Source organism: Atta colombica, unplaced genomic scaffold (assembly GCF_001594045.1).
Source record: "Atta colombica isolate Treedump-2 unplaced genomic scaffold, Acol1.0 scaffold3, whole genome shotgun sequence".
NCBI lineage: Eukaryota > Metazoa > Arthropoda > Insecta > Hymenoptera > Formicidae > Atta > Atta colombica.
Window position 1 is genome coordinate 572,331 of NW_017259403.1, and position 25,210 is coordinate 597,540.

Genomic DNA, 25,210 nt, shown 5'->3' on the forward strand with positions numbered 1-25,210 from the left:
GTGTGTGTGTGTGTGTGTGTCGATTAATTGTCACTCGTTCAATGGCGCTCCTCTGCTGTAAATTCCTACGGGTTTTTTCATGGATTTCTATAGAGACTATAAGATTCTGTAGGAATTTGTATAGTTACCTATAGGATTTGCGTATGCATAGATATATATAGGACATTCATAGGAATGCAAATAGAGTAATAGAGGTACCCACAATGTGAACAGATGTCCCATGAGAACTAAAAGTTCTATAGAATATGACGTATAGTAACATATAGGCGTACGTAAGACAAAGGAGAGATGCCTCATGGAGATTGAAAACGCCTATAGGCTATCATAGAACGACGTATGCACATGTCCTCTGTCCTATGTGAACCTATATGTTCCTATACGTCAAAGTGTAATATCCTATAGGTCTTTAGTTCCCATGAGGCATCTCTTCCACATTCCTATGGGTATATTATACCTATATTAACTTGAAAGAATAATTCATAACTTTCCAAAACTAGAAATCATAATTATTAAACGAGATACGTTCTACGTCGGGCATAAAAAAATCCTGACTGCCATAAGGAAAATATATACTCATGATTTTTTTGAGTTATCAAAAACATCTTGTTTATCACGTGACCTTCAGATTTAAAGTTATGAAAAAATTATCTTAGATTTTCACGTGAAATTACAGTCGGCTATTATAGCATTTTGTACTCTAATATATATTATAGTGTAGGAACTATACAAAGTGTCTCAGAATATTTGTATTTGACTGTTTTGGGACTATACAGAGTATCTCAAAATATTTAGTGTGCAGATAAAGCGGATTAAACTGAACCGGAAGGTCCTCTATCATTTTGCAATTTTCGCAATTATTAGCCAATGGGCAGAATGTCTAATCGACGCAACTTTAAGATATTTTTAAGAGTTCTTTGAAAAACATCTTTAAAATATGTCATAAAAAACTTTGAAAAATATCTTAAAGTTGTCTTATGCATATTTTATCCGCTTATTCGACAGAAACTAATTATTGTAAAAATTACAAAATGATACAGGATTTTTCGACTCAGTTTAGTTTACTTCATCTGCACACGAAAATAATCCCAAACTGGACTATCTTGTATGTCATTTAAGTCCGATTGCATCAACGTGCATATCATTCTTTTTCCCATGCGATTCTATAGGAGCCTCTTTTCATGGACTGATGTCATAGATTTCTATAAAATTTTGTAAAAAAATTTCCTATATTATCCTATACATACATACATGCTGCGTAATCCTATAGGTACCTATTGTAAGAAATTTAGAAGAAATAGGCACAATAGAGAAACTATCAACGTCAACTGGATCTTGTTCTGGATGAACAGACCTATAATTTAAGGGGAACAACTCATTTGAACGCTTAGATTCTTGCTAAAATCGATCTTGAACTTTGGTCATTTTTTTCACATTAGTCGGACTATATTTCTTAAGGTGTATATTGTAGGATTAAATGAATTTAGCGGATTATTGTATTTAGCGATCAAAAAAACATACTGTACCACATTTAAAATCCAGATTAAATTTTTGCATCAAATCAAATATGTATTAATGAAAATCAAAACTTTGATTTATTATAAAAATCATTCACTAGCTACTTCTAATAGCGAAATCTTAATATTTTTTGATAGAAATTTATGAGCGTTCTTTTGATAAAATGAAAGTTTTTGAGTTCAGAGGCTGATTAAAAAAAATTTTTTTGTCTTGTCAGTCTAATACACATCTATTCGTATAGTGAGTAATAATGTTGACATTAGTTGCTTTTCATTTACACACATAAAACTAAAGTTTTGAAGTAAGCTAAGTATTTTGTACTCAGACGTCACTATTTGCTTACTTTGGTAAAAAGTTATCACATGTCAACACAGATTTACAACTTCACTTTGAAACTCACTAAAGCATATGATCTCGATCTCATGCAGATTGGGTAAAAACTCAGTTGAAATCTCACTTGTCAGAAGGAACGTGCATTCAACTGAGTTATGACGTTTCAAGTGAGAATTGTCTAAGAATCGGTGTAAATGAAAAGCAACTATTCTAAACTCGTGCGCTCAGTAGCAGGAGGGAAATAGGGTGAGAAGCGCTTTTTGTGCGCCCTTAAGCAAGGAGGGATGGGATGGGAGAGATAACATAATGTCTGCAGTTGTCAGTGTCTCTTTCTATAGAAAGGAAAGCGATTATCTGATATACCATATACGCCGCTGGGTGGTCCTTTTTTTCTGTCATTTGATTTTTTTTAGGACACTACTTAAATTTGTTTTTGCCAAAATGGCGATTTTGATGAGTTTGATATACAATAACTCAAAAACTATTTATTTTTTACTTTGTGCCCAGAGAGTGAGTGGAGATTTTTGATTGGAGGATGATCAGAATTATAACATAATCAGCCAAATTAGCCGGAGTTCATTTTCTATATATTTTGTAGGACGCCTCATATGTTACCATAAAGCAAAAGTAGTCATTTTTGCTTCAACATTCAATAACTCAGTGAAAAAAAATCGTACAGCACTTAATAAAAAAGCAAATTGAATTGAAGCAAATTAAATTAAAAATTTACTTTCGACTGCTATAAACTGCATTTTTGTGTGAATTTTTATGCCATAGATCTTCATAAAGTTTTTAGATTTGACGGGTATTTATTTGTGTCTGTATATCTCCATAAAGAATCAATCAAATTGAAATATCAATTATCAATTTTGAAAGTAAAGATTTCAAGCTTTCAAATGCTTTTTTAATTTTTTGTCTGATAATTTTTCACCGAGTTACGGTGTTCTGAGTATTGTGCAATTTTGAGCGTGGTTTAAAGTGTTTTCTATTTTTTGTTGAGTAGTGTGTGTGTATATATATATATTTTATATAATATATATATATATATACAGTTTATAAAATAATAATAAAGTAATAATAATAAAAATAAATAAATAAATAAATTTGTTGCAAATTAAAATCCTTATAACTTCGAATTACTTCGAGTTAAATCGATTCTCGATTTTGTCACAAAAATCTTCGAACATAAGAACAATTCATAAAATTTTATTAAATTCCTAATATTTTAAAAATACTAAATATCCTTAAGATATTTCCTTAAGATATTGTGAGTGATTTATTACCAAATTGAAACAAAATGAATAGAAAAAGAGGAAAAGAGAGAAGAGAGAAAGGAAGAATATTATTCTCTCATAAAAATAAAACATATATCAAAGTTTTTATTAAAATAGTGAAATTACAAGGATTCATTAAAAAAAGAATAAGTAATGGCGGAATGCATTACAAACATTAAAATCTATCAGAATACTGTCGAATTTAGGTGTTTATTACGATACAAAACACTGTCTTTTTTTTTTTAATATTTGAAATATTTTCTTGAGTTATTTTAAGTAATTGGCAAATCGGTCCAAATGATTCTTCACGAAAAGCACGCATTAGCGTTTTTTTTATCTTTTTTTAAAAATAATAGATTTCTAAAAAAAACTTTGGACATAATTCTTTAAACATAATTTAAACATAATTTAATCTCTGAACATTATTATTTATTTAAAATTATAATCTAACGCTGATGATTGATTTTCAGACCAGTGTCAGCGTATGCTCTTTTCTTTAGAGATACTCAGGCAGTAATTAAGGGAAAACATCCAAACGCCAGCTTCGGTGAAGTATCTAAAATTGTTGCGTCAATGTGGGATGCATTAGACATTGAACATAAAAATGTAAGTATCTAAAATCTTAATTACCCTACATATCTCTTTTATTTACTTAATAATTAATTGAATATTATTTTTTAAATTGCGACATATTAGTATAATTATAGACATATTGTAATATTAATATCCCATTGTTGTAAATTAAAATATAAACTTTCATGTAGTATTACAAAAAGAAAACCGAAGCAGCTAAGAAGGAATATTTGAAAGCTCTCGCGGCGTACAGAGCATCTTTGGTAAGCAAAGGTGCAGGTGAAAATGAACAAAAACAGCAAACACCACAGCCGCAACAAATGCAATACAGTGGATACACAAGCTATGCCAACAATACTGCGCCAGGAAATGTTACATATCAAGTTTATAGTCCTCAACATCAACCTTCGTCGCCTCAACATCAGCAACAGCAGCAACAAATAGCTGTTAATAAAAAATCATCCCATCATTTAGCAATGCAAGGAAATCCTCAACAAGTACGATCTTATTGCAAATATATGGTAGAACTTAAAAAAAGATTCAAATACATGTTATAGAAGACAAATCTAATTTTTTCGAAATTATGACGTAGCTGTATACTTGTTCTCATGACATAAGTATTAGTACATAGACAAAAATTAATATATTAATTAATAAATTTAATGATTAATATATTATTCATCATTCTATAAATGAAATAAGACTATCGTTTGGCTTATCATATAATAATATATAATAAATAAAACATTCTATGCAAAAAGTTCTCTAAATTTTTCTTTATTTTTCTCTAATGTATAAGAATTAATATATGAAGATATTTTATTTTTATGAGATTAATAATTCATGTAAGAATAATTCGAATCATATAGAAAAAGAAATGTAAATTTGAACAAAGAATACATGTATTCCCATTTTTATAGAGCTTAATGGGCAGTGTAATGGCACCACCTCATATGACACAACAGCAACAGCAGCACATGCAGCAGCAAATTTCTCAACAGCAATATATGCAGGTTAATAAACTATACATATACATATATATATACATATATATATACGCACATATATAAACATATATATGATGTCCGGTAAAAACCATAACAATGTTTAAGGTTCTCAACATATGAAGCTTTAAAACGTGCGATGACCCAGCTTTGATTGTCCCAGCTTAAATCGCAGCATTTGGGTCTATGACAATTACTACCACAACGTCATTATGACATTGTGACAAAATTGTAGCAGCAAAAATGAGACAACAATTTTGGGTTTTGAAGACGATGTCGCAGCCGTTTGGCTGTGCAATTATTTTGCTGCGGAAAAGTTGTTATAGCCATCACGCAGCTTCAAAATGTCTGCGATAACGTTGTCGCAGCTTACACTGCAGCATTTTTGTCTAGCATAACTATCGCCACAAAATTATTATAACGTTTTAATAAAATTGTAGTAACAAAAATGGGACAATATTTTTAAACTTTGAAAATTATATTGCAGTTATTCAATTGCACGATTATTTTGCTGTAAAGAGATTGTCATAGCAGCCGATATGTTACAGCAGTGATAATCTGAATAAAATAAAAACTAATAAACAGAATCTTCATGTATAAATTAATATTTAATGAAAGTTTAATTTTTAACTTGAAATTATGTAGAAATATTTAAAATACAAAATGAAAGAATATTTTTTTACAAATAGAAATGAACTTGTAACAACCCGGTATCTTTGTCTTACTTAAAATCTTACTTAAATCTACTAATTAGATCTTACTAATTAGATCAAATTTAAAGATTAATTATTGATTAATTATAGATAACTTATTACAATTTATAATGTACATATAATTATACTAACGCGTACGCAAATTCATAAGTAACACTGATTAGATAAAACGATACATAGATCTTTAAGTAATAATTTTAAAGCCTCTTAAATGAATGAGTCCTTTTAATCATCGCTGATACATGCTAAATTTAACCTAAAACTAATAGTTTATGTTACTCTTTGCTATGACACACAAATTACAGTTAAATTACAGTTAATAGCTATTTTGACGATAAAATTATCATATGTGTACAACCAAAAATAGGCGTGACTGCATTTTGACTTTTTTATTAGCTATTAGCGACTGTACAGTTACCAATACAGTTAAAAATGTTATGACTATATTTTGACTTCTTTATTAACTGTCACAACAACTATAGCTATCAAAATAGCTGTAGCTGCATTTTGACTTTTCTATTATCTGGCGTACTGATTGCATAACTATTATACACAGAGAAAAGATTAGTTAACGCAGCTAAAATAGAGCTGTGACTGTTAAAACATGTCCTTATAATAGGGACAGTTAATGCTGTCATTACTGCCAAAGTTCAATTTATTAACTGTTAAAACTTAAGCGCTGCAGTGAAAAATATTTTTTATTAGAATAAAATGGCAACCGGCAACATTCCAGAAACAATTGCGAATGGAATGTTTGGTTACGCGGCTAAGATAGTGACAAATAGGTGCTTACTCAAGTACGCTTTTGATTTTAAAATAAAGTTGGATATCGGCAGCAAATATATTTTATCTTCAATAAAAAGCTAACTTTTATCAATAACAACAGAGTTTGAACCAGCAATTGATATTTAACTAATATTACTAAATCCTTTTTTTTGCATATAATACAGCTAAAATAGCTGTGATTGCCAAATAACAAATTGTAATTAAGACTAGCAGAATATTATATTACACGCAAAAAAAGAACTTAATATTAGGCTATTACAAAAATAACGATTTTTAACTTCAAATGTAAATATCTAAATTCATAACAAACTTTTATTAATCGAAATAAGAACCATTAGGATCTACACATTTTTGCCAACGAGATAGAAGTTTCTTTATTCCATTAGCATTCCATTAGAATTCTGGGGCTCTAGAATTGATTCTCTGAATTTCTCTGAAGATGTTTTCAGCAGCAGTTTGATTGAAGATTTTTTCCTGTAAAAAGTGATTGAGATGTTTAAAGATAGAAGGCAGTTGGTGAGAGGTCAATGAGTATGCTAAGTGAGGCAAAATTTCGTAGCCAAGTTCAGTTTTTACAGAGTCGATTGTGCAACGTGTAGACACAATATAACTACATACAGTAGTTGTTGACTTCTGTGATGTCAGTGGTCACGTGACTGTTAGCTATGTTGAAGGTTTTACGGATCGCTGAATTTGAATGGCATCGAAAGATGTAATATTTTGCATATAAAGTAAAATTTTTTAAATTCGGATAAATTCTATATATTTTAAATATACTACTGTATATATTAACATAGGTCTATTTTGTTTCTAATATATTTCCGGAATAACCAAATAAAATCATAAAACAATATGTGAAACATGATATTTATAAATCAACAATTTACAATTTGATTTTGACAATTTCAGATAGCACAATGTTTAAAATTGGAATATAAAACATTTTTAAGATCTCTTTAAAACGCCATAACATAAATCTTTAAGACATTTTATGCTCCAGTTTTGTATCCAACATATATCCAAATTTGTACTAGAATATAAGATAAGGATAGAGAAAACGATAAAACAATGAAAAATTGTATTTATTTAATCATTGTAATACGAGGATGGTTCGATAAGTCTGGTAAATCTTTATGAGATGGTATCACAATTCATTTGATATGAAACTTGGAAAGTATTACTCTTCAAATCCTTCCAGGTCAAATTTCAGCCAGAATTAACGCATTATTTACGTAAATGTTTAAAGCGAATGAGAAATTTAGTAATTGCCCCATATAAAAATGAAAAAAGAAATGAGAAAGATTTCCATGCAAAATTACAGAATTAGGCTTCAATAATTTCTTGTTTTATTCTAAATCCGGAGAATAGAGTGGATAAGAATCAATTCGATACCCAAAAATACAAGAGATTCCATCTATTTTATTCATCTTAATATGTGTAATTATATTCAATCAGCTCTCAATTGTAGTTTATTGTGTCTCAATCATCGTTGTCACAATTTTAATGCTATGACAGTAGCCATACTCTTTTTTACAGCCAATGCATGCGCAGAACAAAACTGAACCCTTCGTTTGCTCGTATCGTCGCTATTGTATGTAGTTATACTGTGGTGTGGATAAATGTTGTGCAACAAAATCGGTCCCTTCTGATTGACTAGTGCTAAATGTTGATGTTATAATCGCTGATGCATTTTGTCAATCGCAGTACTTCTCTGATAGTTTCGCCTGGTTTTAGAAAATTATAATGAATGATTTTTGTTGAATATTAGCAAATGGTCACCATTATCTTCTTCTGATGCAATTTTGGCTTAGAGAAGTGTTTTGATATTTCATTATAATCCAACTATTGAGCAAATCGTCGCCTGTTGTCATAAAGAATCCATTTTTCATCACATGTTATAATGCGCTTAAGAAATGAGTAATTTTTATTACGCAAAATAAGAGCAGAACAGATTTCTGAAGAGCATAACGATTTCTTTGATTTTCGTTCAATTCATGAGAAATCCATTTATCGAGGTTTTTAATTTTTGTTTTAAATGACAAACAACTGTAGAGTAATCAACGTTCAATTCCTGGGTAGTCCTCTCGAGTGGTTTTTAATGAAGCCGATTTAATAATTGTCTTTAACTGTTTGTTGTCAATGGTTACAAGCCGTCCACGTCCCTTTTCATCTTCAAGGCTTTCATCTCTGTTACGAAATTTTTAAAATCGTTGTATTATCCATTCGTTTGTAGTTTCCAGGCCAAATGCTTCATTCATTTTTTGACTTTCTGCTTTAAAGCCTAGTTTGAACTCGTATAAAAAAATTGCTCGAAATTGCTTCTTTTCCATTTTTAACAATAATGATAGTAATTTAACACAAAGTAATACAGAAAACAAATGATGAAGAAAGAATGATGAGAAAACAAATTATGAGCACAATGAACACAGCGGAATCTGCGCTTGTGAGTATGTATGTAAAAATGGTTCAACATGAACATAGTTGAATGTACAGTAAAGCGATAAAATTTAAAACAATAAATACCGATTTATTTTTACACCAATTTAATAATATCAGCTAAATGTCAGTTGCTGGTTCAACTTTACTGTTATTGTTAAAAATTGGCTATTAAAGATAAAATACATTTGCTGTCGACATTCAACTTTATGAGTTAAAATTAAAAGGATACTTAATAGAATTGCTACGAATGGCAGTTATTCTTCATTATCTTAGCCGCTATTTATTCTTTAGTACAATCAATTGTAATATTGTACGAAATTACAATGTTAGAAAAATAAGGCAAATGAGAGTATGGCGGGGTATTTGGTGTACAAAATTGATAAACAAATCACTCAATTAAAACAAGAATATATTTAGTTTGCTTACAAAGTCGAATGTTTCAACACATTTGGAGCCATCCTTAGCGATATACAAAGAATTAGAATGGAGATTTCTTACAGTTTTGCATAACAGGCGAGTCCCAGTTCAAATAAAAAATTCAAAATCACTCAATGAGGTTCACAAGCCGATGATGATTTCAAAGAAACCTAAGAAGCATCAGGTTGGAACAAAAAGAAAAATTTTTTAAAACAAATGAAGCAAAAACTCACCTGCAGGCAAGAGTGCAAGAGAACACATAAAACGAACGAAATAATTACACAAATCAGATAATATTAAAAATTAAGAACAAAGACTAGGTGTTAGAAAGATGTTAACAGTTAAAGTCAGAATCATTATAAATTAAGAACATCAAGATAAAAATAATATAAATAAAAAAAGAATATTTAAAATTAATAGATGTAAATTACAATTGTAAGTAATTAAAGATCGTATAAATACAATTTTATAACTCGCTAAGAATGCCAGTATATGATTTAAACAATCCATGTCAGACTGTAAATTTAGGTTATTTTGTAATTTTATAAAAATCATTTCTCTGACATCAAACGTTTGCTTAAAAATCTTTCAATGTTTAAGATCCTAACATTCTGCCAATCGAATTCGTAATTACAATGCAATCTATGATCAGTGATAACTGATTGACAGATAGTATTTCTATTAATGATTTTTGTATTCAGAAATTCTGATTTATAATTTCTTACCAGTCTGACCAACATAAGTTGCACCGCAATCTTCTTATCAGTAATCTGACATACAACATTTAATATCCTTCTTTTGCAAGATTGGAAGTGCAGATAAATAATTAAAATATTTATCTGAGAAGGTGGATTTGAATTATGGAACCAATCAAATCTTAAGACATTATTGTTATTGGAAATATTAACATTTGGAAAATGCAAAAAGTTATCATCAATTTCAATAATAAATTGAAGTCTCAATTGAAACCAATTGAAAATATTAAGAATTATTAACAAGTCATGTTCGAAGATACCAGCGTGGCAATCTTATCTTATGGTTATCTATGTATCTTACATAAAACGAGATAGAGAATCTCAAAATATGTGGAGCTCTACTTTCCAAACTTTACATAACTAAATCTGCAATCACTGGAGATAAAGCAGAACCCATTACATAAACAAACCAAAAGTTTGTTTATATATATTACCTCCAAATAAGAAAAAATTGAATTTAAAACTAATTGAAAAGTAATTATCAATTCATTTCTGAGGATGTTACAGCCACTAGAAATACTCAGCTATCTATCTATTACAAATATTCTCCAAAGCCAAGTCAATCGGCATTCTCTATTCTAATTCTTTGTACATCGCTGAGGATGACCCCAAATGTGATTGAAATGTTCAATTTTTTAAGCAAGCTAAATATATTTTTGTTTTAATTTATTAATTATATGATTTATTTGTGAACTTTGCGCACCAAATACCGCATCGTATTCTCATTTGCTCTATTTTTCTAACAATTTTTAATTTTAAGAGTCCTTTCTTTGTTTGAAATTACAATTAACAGATACTTTACATATAACTTTGGCTTATTTGGCTTATTATCTGTATCAAAAGTTTATTTCATGTATTTATTATGGATCCTTTAATATAAACTAATAGAATATATTAATTATAGGACATAATAAGCCTTTTTTATGTATATCTTCTTATATTACAATACATAAATTGATAATACATTTTATTATAATTTTTTATTTTTTTATCCAGATTTGACACATGTTTGATTTAACGAGACGAAACGAATGAATGGAGATTGGATTTCTCTCCTATCTTTGTCTCATTAAATAAGCCTGCATTATCTTACAAGTAGATCTGATAATTATTGGCAGTATTTAGAAATGTGGCATTGAAATGTGTAATATATACGTGATATAATATATGAATTATAGACTTTCAATACTACAGAGAAAAGAAATAATGATAAATTAATAACATCTAATTGAAAATAATCTTGTTAATTTACAATTAATGCAACAAATACGTTATCATTTTTTTTATTTTTAAAAAATGTTTATTTTATTAATACTGTTATTGAATGTTGAATAGATTAATATTGACAAATGCTGTTAATACAACATTTTTTTCGTGTATCAATATATTTTTAAACGCAATAGTTGATACAAAAGTACTCCTGTAAAAAATGTCAAATTTGATAACTAGAATGATTAAAAGTGATAGCATAATGTCAGCTTAAATTCTCAATCTTGCTGCAAATATTAGTTTCTGTTGCAAAAAGAAATTAGCTTAATATATTTAGCTAAACATCATTTTACTCTAATAGCGAATATTTTTCGCTGCAGCATTTAAATTTTAGCAGATGATAAATTGAGCAGCTTTGATAGCAACAACATTAACTGTTCCTATGATAAAGACATTTTAACTGCCACAGCTATTTTAGCTGCGTTGACTAATCTTTTTCCTGCGTATAGTCACATTTTTGCTGTTGCAGCGAATATATTATAGATCGCTACTTAGATTAGATTCCTGAGATTATCTTGAGATAAAGACCTTTATATCAAAATGTCGAAGTATAATACTATAATAGTTTTGAAACTATAAGCATTTAGCGAATTATATCGCCTAAAGTTCAGATGTGGTTGGCACTTTGCATTGTATCATATCTGAATGCATGAAATTTAATTTTAAATGATATAATTTGATAACTTTAAATGCGTACAATTCAAAAATTATTATCTCGATATTTTAATATTTGGATTTTTGTCTTAAAATGATTTCAAAAATCTACCCTTAAACATGTTGTTATGGTTTTATCGGACATGGCGTGCGTACGCGCGTATGCATGTTTATACATGTACCTATGCAAGATGTCTCCTTGTAAGCAGCCATTCTTTTTTATCTCGTAAATCAATAGAGGTACACTTAATAATAATAAATATGATATCAAATTAAACGATTCTAACTAAACTCTATTGAAAGCACAGTGATCACTTACAAGGGAAGTTACCCAGATGTCCAATTAGTTTAAAAAAAATAACGGTTAAAAGTTATAATATCCTATCTCCTATTAAATAAAATAAGATGAGTGTCATTTGCTCAAAAAATTTGATATTCGTTAGAAAATGGATTCAAAGTCCGCTATAAGCGGTTCCAAAAATGGCTTTAAATGGCATTTTTTTCGTATTTAATAAAACCTATTCTACAATGTGCTCTTTGTTTCCTGTTTTTTGCTCCTTTGCATTTTATCGACAATTGTATTTCTTACTATGTGTTTCTTGTTCTTCTAAAGTTCATTAACTTTTATACTTCACGATATAAAACAAAAAACCGGATAAGAAGCAAAACGACAAGATGTAAAAAGTAAAAACAAAAAGCAAAAAACAGAAAACAAAAAGCACATTGTAGAATAACTATTAGAATCTTATTTTAGATTGTATCTATATGTGAGAACACAATCGATAAACTAGAAATCTATGCCAGAAGTTGAATCTTTAAGAGGATGCTGGAGTGGTCAAATTGTCGGGATTTTACAGATTGATATGAATCTCCGAATTTACTCAACGGAATCAAAAATCCTTTTACAGGATTAAAGTAGACGCAAAATTTGAGAGTGCTGTAATAAACTTTATATTGAAATTAGAAAAAAAGTTAATCATATTTTTTCAACTCGTAGAGCTGTCACCTAACATAGATGTTTCCTTAAAAAAAGTTTTATAATTCGTATAGATGTATAGACCAAACGATAGTGCAATACTCAATGCATTATGTGCACAAACAATATTGAATTTATGAATTAAGATTAAAAGGATATTGGTATGATATGATCTTTATTAATCAAAAGTGATAACCGTTTCGATTCTCGCTTCGATCCTCTTCAGTAAGATAGTAATAAAAGAACAATAGTTAGCCGCAAGATCACATTACGAAGACTGTGTCCAATGTTATTCGGAGATGTACATCAAATTGACAGATTCGACGTATCCGAAGAGCACTGAATTATCACTTAATCAATTATTGAATTAAAAAAAAGATTTCTTTCAATGTAAATATCTTAGATGATAAATATGAAGACGTTATTCACAATACGAACGCTCGATTAATAATGATTAATAATTATTAGTCGAGCGTTTGAATTGTGAACAACGTCTTCATACTCATCATGCAAAATATTCACATTGGAAATAAATCGCTAAAATAACTAAAAAAAAATAAATAAAAAATAAATAAATAAAATAAATAAATCTATCAAATCAAAGAGATTTCAACAATTTCAGCAATTTATTTCCATTAGGAGCCTTGCAAAAAAATGGATATTATTGTGTAATTTACATCTACTTCTTCAGAAGTAGTACGCGAGAGCATTTTGAAGTTACAGAAAAAAAATCTTTATGTGCTCTTTCAGGTTTCTCTCTGATATTAGCGTGAGACCAGAATAAAACATTCGCAAAAATGAAAAAAAATGCATGGACACTTTATTCCTGCCCCTATTTCTCTCTATTAAAAGACGTTTGATTTCCTATGCAAAGCAAGATCTATCCTTCCTTTCTCCCTACCTAGGGGCGCAAGACTTTCCACGGGAAGCAAGTTGTACTTGAATGAAAAGTCGTACGCTCTTTGGCAGAAGAGAGATGAGGTGGATCTCATTTGCGAGAAGGATCTTTATATTTATAAACAATTGAAGCATAGATGTTAAAAGATTTTACATGATATTTAAGTAAAAAGTTAAACTAACTATCTTATTCATTTTTTAAATAAATTTTTACTTATAAAACCACAATTCCCTCTTAAATCATTGCATACATATCTTTTTATAACTATTTTTGCTCATTATTGAAAAAAATTGCGATTTTTGGGAGAGTACCAACTCAACTTTTGTTTGAATACTTTTATGATTGGATCTTATTCTGCGAAGATAAAAGAGTAGTACTAGTGATCTCGAAACACTCGATACATATATATATAGATATGTACATATATATATAGATATATGCAGGTTGGGACAATAATTTTGAATATCTATTTTGATTGTCTCCACTATTTTTAGAGATTCGAAAATATTGTAATTACACAAATTGTATGGTATCAAGAAGACCATAATATATGCTAGTAATAATTTTTTTACGGTGGAGGCGTTTCGAAAATTTCAAGGTCACCATTTTTTTTAAATATACACTTTTTAAATTTAGTGTGTAGGAGTTTGTAGACAATTTCAATGACCTCTAAAAAAATAAAAGTGAAAAATTGAATCAGCGATTACGCGATACGCAGCATTGTAGTCTGGATGTCTTACGTATCACGCTTCTTCAATTCGTTCATTACCGTTCGGCACATTACCAACACGTCAATCTTTAAATGCGTTTTTCTCGGAAATGCTTGAGAACCGCATTCTATAATTTTACCACAAATTAATCGTAGGGCTGAATTATTATACATATAAAATTCAATCGGAGAGAACACATTATGATATTCTTCTTGAAAGATTAAAAAAGTATGCTATTTAAAAAATGGAAATTGAAAACTCCAAAGCGCTTTTACCTAGAAAAATTATTATCAACATACAATACCCTCCATAAGTTTGAGAATACCCTACGTTTTACAGGAAAGCCATTACATGACAGCAATCTATACATGTTTTTGGTTTAAATATTTCGTAAGACGTCTAAATGACGATAAATATTTATTTAGAACATCTATAAGCTTATACACACAATCATAGCAAATCACAGTAATCATTTCACAGCGAAATGCTCAAGATTAAATTTCGGTCTATTGTTTATAATATATATATATATATTGTCATTTAATTGTAATTTAACGATTTCTATAAAAATTTCTATAAACTAATTTGAGTCGCAAGTTGATTTCATACTCCGTAAAAATTGTAAAATGGCCCCATAAGAATCAAATTTCTTATGAATCACATTTTAATTAAATTAATTCCATTTTAATAATATGTTATTAAATCTTTAATTGAAAAAAGATGAAATACTATTGCATATATACATATATACATATGTTAGATACATACGTTCTAAATAAAAGTACATATGTATATACTTTTATTTCGTCTTCAATTAAATAATTATTTAACCTGAAAAACGTAGAATATTCCCAAACTTATGAAGAGTATTGTATATTATAATTTTCTTGATATAACGTACATTTTTTGTAATTACATTATTTTCAACAATGATAAATCAGAAGAGCTACTAGCCAGATAAATCATCTTATATTTAACAAGTAGAAATAATCATTGCAAACATAAACATTATAAACCAGACATTTCAACGCTGGGTTATTGTACACGAAAAACCCGTTATAAATTAATGATTTGGTAAAAAACTTATAAAAACATAATATAATAATTGGATTCTAAAATTATAAATATGTATAAATTAATTTACTATCTCATATCTATGCTAGTTCATCATTATGCTAATTATATTAAGAGTGGTACATTCGTGATGGTATCAATTACTGAGTAAAATATTTAAATCCTTGATAGTTGTCCTGTACACAACAGCATTTATAATAAGCCATCGTTTTGTTAATATTCTGTTGTAGTACATAGGTAGAGAGATCTAGAGATGCGCATTGGTAGACGTTATCGACGCTGTAGATTTATTCGTTTCTATCCTGGATTTATAATTGTCGGTTGAACAAATTTTTATGTTTTTTCTGCAACTACTTAATACTTTTATTTTCTATTCCCATCGATATCTTAACATACTCTAATTTGTGAAATATAATAATTTGTAAATTGAAAGTCAATAAATTTAAAATAATGTTTGCTATTGTAAATTAAATTATAATTTTTTAATTATAATTTAATTATAATTATAATTTTTAGTCACTATTAAGATATATGAATAATACTATGTAGATTAGTAACTGTTAAATTACATAGTATATATTAATATATTAAATTATAATTTAATCGCTATTAGAATATGTGTATATCAATATAAATACCTATAACTTTGTACAACAAATTTTGTCCAATGAGAGTCAAATGATAAAACACAGTACAATTTCGTAATCGAATGGAAAAAAACAGGTTCTCCATCTGTCATTACTGATCATCGTACGAATCCATAATTTTAAATGGAATGATGAAGTGGAATGTAAAAATTTTTAACCCTCTTACCCTCTTACAACTAGAAACTAATATCAGAGATGGTTCACATAAAAAGACAGAAATAAGCAAATTAATAAGGAATCTTTGCCCGAAACATATCTCCAAATTATACAGTTCCCTTTCCTTCTTTACCTCTTCCTCTTATTCCTATTTCCATTCTCCTATCTAATTTCGATTCCTACTTCTTCAAAAAAATTTGTTCTATCTGTTTTTCTGAATTATTTTAATTTATAATGTCTCGAAACACAGATTAACAAAGAACGAATTCTATCGCATTATTGCTTACTTTTATTTCTATCGACAAAATTGTATTGCATTTTATCGTTTGACTCACATTGGACAAAATTTTAAATTTATATGTCACTTTAGGTATTTGTATTGACATATACGTTCTAAGGATGGAGTTCTGAAAGGATGAACCCTTCGATTTTATTGTAGATTGATATACTATTGTATTTTGGTGCTGTATTTTGTGCTGATTACAAATATGATCATGAAAAATTACCGACAAGATCATTTTGATGGTCATTTGCCGCGCAATCTGGCTAAGCGTCATTATTCAGCATGCTTGTCAGTACGTGCTAAAAGTTGGATAAGACGTACAATTTCTTTACGGCTTTTCATACGAAGTAACTCTCACCTCCCTAAGGAAGGGAGAAAGAAGTCGCTTCACATGAAAGTGACTTCTACCCCACTTCCCCCCCTGTTTAGGGGCGCAGGATTTCCACATAAAGCGACTCCCATTCCATCCTCCCTGCTTAGAAGCGCACGACTTTTCACGCGAAATGCACGAAAAATGTGAAAAAAATTGTTTTTTGACAAATATTTGATTTTAAAAATGACCTTATCGGCAATTTTCATTATCATATTCGTAATCAGGGCATCAAAATACAGTAGTATGTCAATCGACAAGAAAATCCTTTTTGGAACTCTATCCTGCTCTAGTAATGACTAAATTATAATTTAACATATAATATTAATATACAATATTTAATTTAACGATTATTAATCTACATGGTATCATTCACACACACATACACACGCACGCACGCACACACACACACACACACACACACACACACACACACACACACACACACACACACACACACACACATCTTAATAACGATTAAATTATAATTTAACTTAATGGCACATTATTTTAAACTTATCGTCTTTCAATTTACAAATAATTATATTTCACAATTTAGAGTATTAACAAAACGATGGCTTATTATTATTACAAATATTGTTGTACACAAAACAACTACTAACTTAAACATTTTATTCAGCAATTGACATCATCACGGATGTATACTCTAACTAATGGAACTAGCATAGATATAAGACAGTAAATTATTTATACATATTCATAATTTCATTCATTCACATTTCATAATTTTAGCATCCAATTATGTTTTTATAAGTTTTTTTACCAGATGATTAATTTATATAAGGACTTTTCATGAACATTGATAATGACCCGATTAGCGGCATCAGAACATCTGGTTTATTTGTAATGTTTATAATGTTTATGTTTGCAATGATTATTTTTTACTTGTTAAATATAAAACGATTTATCTGACTCGTAGCCCTTCTAATTTATTTTCTTATTTATTGTTGATTTTATTCGTATTGAGTCTCACACACACACACACACACACATACACACACACACACACACACACACACACACACACACACATACACACATTTTATTATTAATTTACACTTATTTTCATATCTCTAAAAATAGTGGAGATATTCAAGGTGGACAAAGTTATTACCCTACCCTGTATACTCTGTTCACCTTGAATATCTCTATTATTTTTAGAGATATGAAATAATATATTTATTGAAGTTGTATAACATCAAGAGAAATACAATAATTTTTTCTATGTGTGGAGGCTCTTCGAAGATTTCAAAGTCACATCCACTTTTTTGGAGTCTTTAGTGCTCACTTAGCTAAACAACTAATTAACAATGATGCTTCTCAAATGTTGAAGAGGCTCTCTCGGCTGCTCTCTTGGACCTAATCATTGCAAACAATTTTTAATATTTGGACATCGCTGAGAATGGCTCGAACGGAGCCGAAATGTCCGATTTTTGTCTAATTATATATAAGACTTCTATGAAATATTTGTTAACTATAACGCTCTAATAACTACATCTAATTTTGCTCTTAATCGCCTACTATTAATTTATATTTACAAAATTTTCTGTTAACGCATACTTCAATGGACAATAAATTGCAGTCAATATTATTTGGCCTATGTGTCATTAAATTGAACACCTTTAATTCATGAAGGTGTTGTGAGAGGTCATTGATATTCCAGAGACCTGTTTTTGAAGGCGTCGAATGTGCCATTTTGTCAACATAACTTGTTAATAAGTTTGTCATAGAATTTAATTGGTTCACTATCTCTTTAAGCGTTACTAGCAGCTTTAAGCATTACTGTCCTTTGTGTTATTTGTTTGATTTATATTTTGTTTTTAATGAAGTTGGCTAAGAGTGACATCATTTTCTGTGTACATTGTTTAGCCGCATGTACTTAGATTATTTTAGATTTTTTATTTACTACTGTTTTATATTATTTTTTTGATATTATTTTGTGTGTTTTGAACTGTTGTACCCATTACATAATTTTGTATTTTCTTCTATATTTTCTTCGTTTTGGATATTTGGCATTTTGTAACTCTTTATAAACATTACACCCTATAATTTGCCGAATGGGTTTCCATCACGTGAAATGCATTAACTTTATTTATGCATCTTGCTATACGATAACAATATGTATATCCATATCGCTGATAATTTGCGCATTGGAGAATTTCTTTCTTATATTATGATGTTTAAATATGATACAATTGAAAGAGATATTTAACTTTACAAATTATTTGTTATTTAAGTTGGGTTTAAATTTAATAAAGATTAGTTAGGAGTTTTTTGGTTATTGTTTATTAAATGTTCCATATATTCGTTACTGTATAGTCCAATTCTTCAATAACTAGTTTTAAATCTTCTAGATTTATAGAGTGATGTATATTTTTTAGAACTATTTTATAGCTTCTCTCTTGTTTTACTTTGTAGATATCGAATTCTGTATCCTTTAATTGTAGTTTTTTAAGTATTGCTGTATATGCCTACGTAGCTTTTGATTGTGTATTTTGACTTATTCATTCTGTAACATTTTTAATTTCATAATCTTTATCTACTGTATCATTTAGCAATTGTGTGAGGGACTGTATATTGCAGATTCTATCTACAAATGTAGGTGGAGGTTTGCCAAGTTTTCAGATTCATTATCATTTTTTTTTAATCGGTTTATTATTAGTATGGGTGCAGCTAACCAATATTCATCTATTTTTAATTATTTAATACCAATAGAGGGAGTATTTCTCAACCTCTTTTTTTGAATGATCTTTCTCTATTCCAGTATCTTTTATGCTTAATATGTTTCCATTGAATGATTGGGAACATGATTGCTCCCGATGGTAGACTTTCTCAATGGTTGCTATCAATTTTATCTCTTTATTTTTTATAACATTCAGTATTAGACCAAGGTGAATTTTCCGGGCTATCGTCTGGGCTACCATCTGGGGTAATACACTCCGCATTAATTTTATCTGTTGCTAGTTTTGATCCACCTCAGGTATTTTATTTCCTCAGCTCCCACCGGCAAACCGATAAGCATTCTCTAAATGCGCCACCAGGGAAGACGCCCGATGAGAGATTAGCAATCCCACACGAAAGATCAAAAATGGGTAACAGGAGGAGGAGGAAAAGGATCAAAATTGATCCATAAGGGCCAATTTTGGCCCCCTTCAAATTTTGTCCAAATTGACGAAAATCTATATTTTGAGGTCAAATTACATTCAATTCGAATGATTTCAGCTTAAATGAGTGATTGAGTTGCCATATTTATTCGGAAATTAATATTATTATCGTATTGGAAAATAATTTGAATTATTCTGGAATGGCAGAGTTTTCTCAATTCTTTATGCATCTAATGCCAACGCTTTTAAGTTAAACTATACATGCCAATAAATTTCCCAGAAAAAAATCAATATTTACCCTTTATGTATAAACTATTAGCAAATGAGTGTGTGTGTGTGTGTGTGTGTGCGAGTGTGTGTGCGCGCGCGCTTGAAACTACGAAAACACTGGTATTTTGCAATATACATTTCTTTTTAAAAAATCATATAATTGTCCATTTATTTATCATGCCATAATGTCATTTTGAGATTACAGTTCTCAAATCTCGAATTATCGAATCTCTTCTCTTTTGTGGATTTTTCGAGCAGTGTATTTATTTTTATCTTATTATTATGGCCCGTGGACATTGAAGCATGATCACGACACAAACGCTACGCGCTTTGTTTTTATTGAGTAAGGCATACACTAGCCGATTGCTATCTCATTTCAACAAGTACTCGAACACTCGACTCATTTGCGCGCGTTCCATGATCGTGCACAAACATCCAGGCTCTACTTATTATTATTCTAATGTCCGTTGTTCAAATATATGGAAAATATATCTCAATTCCACATGATGCTTATCCAGAATATGAAATGGATGCAGCTCTTTGGTCCGAAACGGATGAATCGAAAGAGGAATAAAATATAAAAATACATTTAAAATTTAAAATATTGATTTCCGAATAAATATGATAACTCCATCGTTCCATTTAAGCTCGAATCACTCGAATTGAATGTAATGAACCTCAAAATATAGATTTTCGTGAAATTGGATTTGGAGGGTGCCGAAATCGGCCCTTATGGAGTCCTCCTCCTTTATGGGTGATCCGAATGATCTCCACTCGCGATTGATCTGAAATTTTACATATAAGTTGTTTTTTATGTAAGAAATAAAAACTATATTTCAATTTCGGGAAATGAAAAAAAAGTTCTTTTGATAATATTTCTTTGACAATATTTATCGATTAAAATTCGGATCGATTAAGGAAATATTAAGGAAATACAATTTTCCACACGAACTGACTCCCATCCCACCTCCGCCCCTTTAGGGACGCACGACTTCCACGCGAAGCGATTTCCACTCCACCTTCTCCCCTGCTTAGGAATGCACGACTTCCATGCGAACCAACTCTCATCCCACCTCAATTAATTCTGGCATTTAATTCTCGAGGTAGGGGAGCTCATCATGACAGGATAATTTTATTTACAATTTATTTATGTTAGTTTGTCTTTGAGAAGAATTCAAAAATGAATCGAAACATGTAAGCGCGTTTGGTAGTAAATAAAGAAGTTTCACACTTCATATTTGCGCAACATCTTCTGCGTTTGACTTCTATTGTCTGTATTCTTTCCAGTCTTTCTATTATTTATTTTTATCTGTATAAAAAAAACTCATTATTGCACTCTTCTGTATCTTTTTTTATTATATAGATATGATTTAAAAAAAAAATTGATTATTGCACTCTTCACAAATTGTTCTTTAGTATTTATTAACATAACTTTTTCAATTATTATCAAAACCTTTTTATATTTTGATTCTATACATTCTGGCATTTCATTAAAAAAAATATTTTTTATTGAGATTTGTGCTAATTACAGAGCTAGTTAAAAATGCTGTGGATGGCTTGGACCATATGAATCATATGAATCAAGACTAAAACGAGATATAATTGAAGGTTAAAAAAGATAAATAAAGCTATTAAGAGTACATGCTTCTTGAAAAATATACTATTATAAAATCCAAATGATACTGTCTTTACAAGAATATGTGCTTCTCGAAGAAAAAAATATTGTATTAGGTGTACAACTTTGCTTCCACCGTTTTCCTATACATGGTTTTAGCGATAAGTGGTGGTCGAAATAAATAGATCATAGACGTCATACAATAAACTTGGGCATCTGTCAACATAATCCCATAGAAACATTAGTCGATTTGTGTCCGCATCATAAAGTTATTCTCGATTGAAAATGTCAGTTTACAAGCCAAATTCTCGTTATTTGCGGGAGGTTTTAATTTTTTGCTTCAATATGAAGAAATCTGCGGATGAGGCTCATCAAATGCTCTCAAATACTTATGGTGAGGCCGCTATTAGTGAAAGAACGTGTCGTGAGTGATTTCAACGCTTCAAAAACAGTGATTTTGACGTCCAAGGTCATGCTCTGTATTTGGTGGGACCAGCTCGGCGTAGTGTATTATGAACTGTTAAAACCAACTGAAACAAAATCACAGGCGATCGGTATCGAACGCAATTGATGCGTTTGAGCCGAGCATTGAAAGACAAACGGCCGCAATACAACGAGAGACACGATAAAGTGATTTTGCAGCATGACAATGCTCGACCCCATGTTTGAAAGTGGTCAAGACATACTTGGAAACGTTGGAATGGGAAGTCCTACTCCACCCGCCGTATTCTCCAGACGTTGCTCCCTCTGACTATCACTTGTTTCGATCAATGGCACACGACCTGGCTGATCAGCACTTCCGGTCTTATGAAGAAGTAAAAAATTGGATCGATTCGTGGATAGCCTCAAAAGATGACCAGTTTTTTCGACGCGGGATTCGTACGCTACCCGAAAGATGGGAGAAAGTAGGCCAGCGATGGACGATATTTTGAATCATAAATATATAACCAGTTTTTTACAATAAAGCCTCGAATTTCGGAAAAAAACAGCGGAAGCAAAGTTGTACACCTAATAGCAAATTATTTTAGGTTATTTTAGGTTAGAGGAAAAGTTCTGCGGATTTTTAGTATAAAAGTTTTCAAAATAGTGGCGAAACTAATTTGTATCCGCGGAACTGTGATCTTGTTGCCAACGCTTCGATAGAACTTTGACGCCGCTCTCGTAAAATCCTTGAGTGTAGGCGAAAAAGTTAACGATGTGATTTCAGACGGCCTCCATTGAGTCGAACCATTGATCATCAAGATTGTTTTGCAGCGAGCGAAACAAGTGGTAATCGGACGGTGCACGGTCCGGCAAATATGGTGGGTGCTGCATTATTTGCCAAAGCTCTGCAATTTTTTTCGAAAGAAATGATTGGGCGTTGTTATAATGGAAGACCACACCCTTTCTATTCGACAATTCTGGCCGCTTTTCCTGCATTGTCTAGCGCAATTTGTCGAGCTGGACGCAGCACCCTTCGAATCTATCGTTTGGCCCTGCGGGAGCAGAGCTCAAAGAACAGTACTTTGTAGTCCCATCAAATGCATCTCATTCCGCGGATGCAAGTTTCGTCACTATTTTTGAAGACACATCCAGACCGCACCATGACCTCTGTCGCTTGATGTTGTCGTAGACAATCCATTTTTCATGATGATCCGTTTCAGAAATGAATCTAGAGAGTTTTGTTTCAAGAGAGATTCACATCAAAATCTGGTCTATGATGTTCTTTCCAATCAGTTCGTGTGGTATCTATACATCGATCTTTTTCATCATTCCAAGCTTTTTAATCGATCGTAACGGTTGTATGATGAATGCCGAAGCGCTCCACAACTCTCGAGTCGTTAAGTGCCGATCACTCTTCACTGCAGCCAGGAATTAGTCGTCGTCAACAGCATTTGGCTGTCCAGAATGTGCATCTTGAAGGTTAAATTCTCCGGAACGGAAGTGGACAAATCATTTTTTACCGCACTTAAAACTGAGACACCATACATGGCGCGTACTTCGCGCTTAACATCCGTTTTACGGCTTTTATGAAATAAAAACAGCAAAATATAGCGAAAATTTTTACTCTTCCATTTTATTTATATGCCGTACACGCAAAACGTGTCCGACCAAAGCAAATACTTCTGCCAAATGTCAAACGTAATGTGATTTGTGAAAAAATGTGCGACAGACTGGCATTTGAATGATACATGATATCTATTTTTCTGACATTTGATGACACTAGTATCATCTATTAAAAAATCTACAGAACTTTTCCTCCAACCTAATACAATATAAAACCCAAGTGAACTATTTTTATTGTACCACGTAAAAAATAAAACTCAAATTTGTAGTATTACTTTTATTATTTATTTAACTCTAATGATATGTATACCATAAAAGATTTGATATCAACAACTGACGCCTGAATTCTATCAAATTAAAAAGTAAAATCCGAGTGGTACTATTTATATTATTTACTTAACTCTAATGATAGTTTCTTTGCCTGCGGAGAATAGCGCGAAGCGATATTCGAAAAAGTCATAACAAATTTCCTTGTTGTAAGATAAGTTTGGTATTTTCTCTTTAAAATAGTTTACGTTACAATTTTTTTTACTGATTTGAATTTTTTAGTTTTTTTTCTAAAAATTTTTAAAACGTGGTGACAAAATTTTTAAAAATTTTTACAGAAAAGGCTAAAAAATTCACTTCAAATTACTCAGTGAAAGAAATTAGCGTAATAATTAAAAATTATTTTAAAGAGAAAATACCAAACTTCACTTACAATCAAGAGCATTTGTTAAAGCTTTAAAATGTTTTTTCGAATATTGTTTTGCGATCGTTCTTCGCAGATATGTAAAATGTGAATTTGGTCCTTTTTAACGATGATTTTATTAACTTTAATTTTATTAAGAAATAGCAGACAAAAATTTCAAGATAAAATAACTTCTTCAAAAATTATCTTATCGAGATGTTTAAAAAACATTTTAAATCTTGAAATCTCTATTGTTCAGATCGGTATTTTGAAAATGGCCTTACTCATACTTTATGGAATTACAAACATAAATGAAAATACATCAAATTTCAAAATTTTATGAAATTTGCAAAATTTTATGACGCGAATTAAAAATTGCGCACAAATGTGGTTTACAGCTTTCGAAAGAGTGAATTTTTATCTTTAATTTGCTGCACACAATGGATCTTTTTTTATTCAAAATTTCTTGGCATTCTTTCAAAATTTCTTGGCATAAATTTCAATTTTTATTAAATAAAGATTTTAACATTTCAATAACTATTATGATATACTAAAACTATTTGGCAATGTAGTAGAGATATTGATAAATAGTCTTGAATTTTTCTACATTCTTTTAAAGTCTATAATAGTAAACTTTA

The 25,210-nt window shown here is 30.2% G+C and overlaps 1 protein-coding gene across 2 annotated transcripts in view; it reads left to right on the forward strand.

Annotated features, from left to right (window-relative positions):
* The window catches only part of LOC108690199 (TOX high mobility group box family member 4-like), a 265,219-nt gene that overhangs the window by 216,108 nt on the left and 23,901 nt on the right, over positions 1-25,210 (forward strand). For both annotated transcript variants that reach the window (XR_001931869.1, XM_018197379.1), the window contains exons 7-9: positions 3,593-3,728; positions 3,887-4,192; positions 4,616-4,708. Coding sequence is in view for 1 of the 2 variants with exons in the window: in XM_018197379.1 (XP_018052868.1) it covers positions 3,593-3,728; positions 3,887-4,192; positions 4,616-4,708 (535 nt within the window). In the remaining variant the exon portion in view is untranslated. The remainder of the gene's footprint in view (positions 1-3,592; positions 3,729-3,886; positions 4,193-4,615; positions 4,709-25,210) is intronic.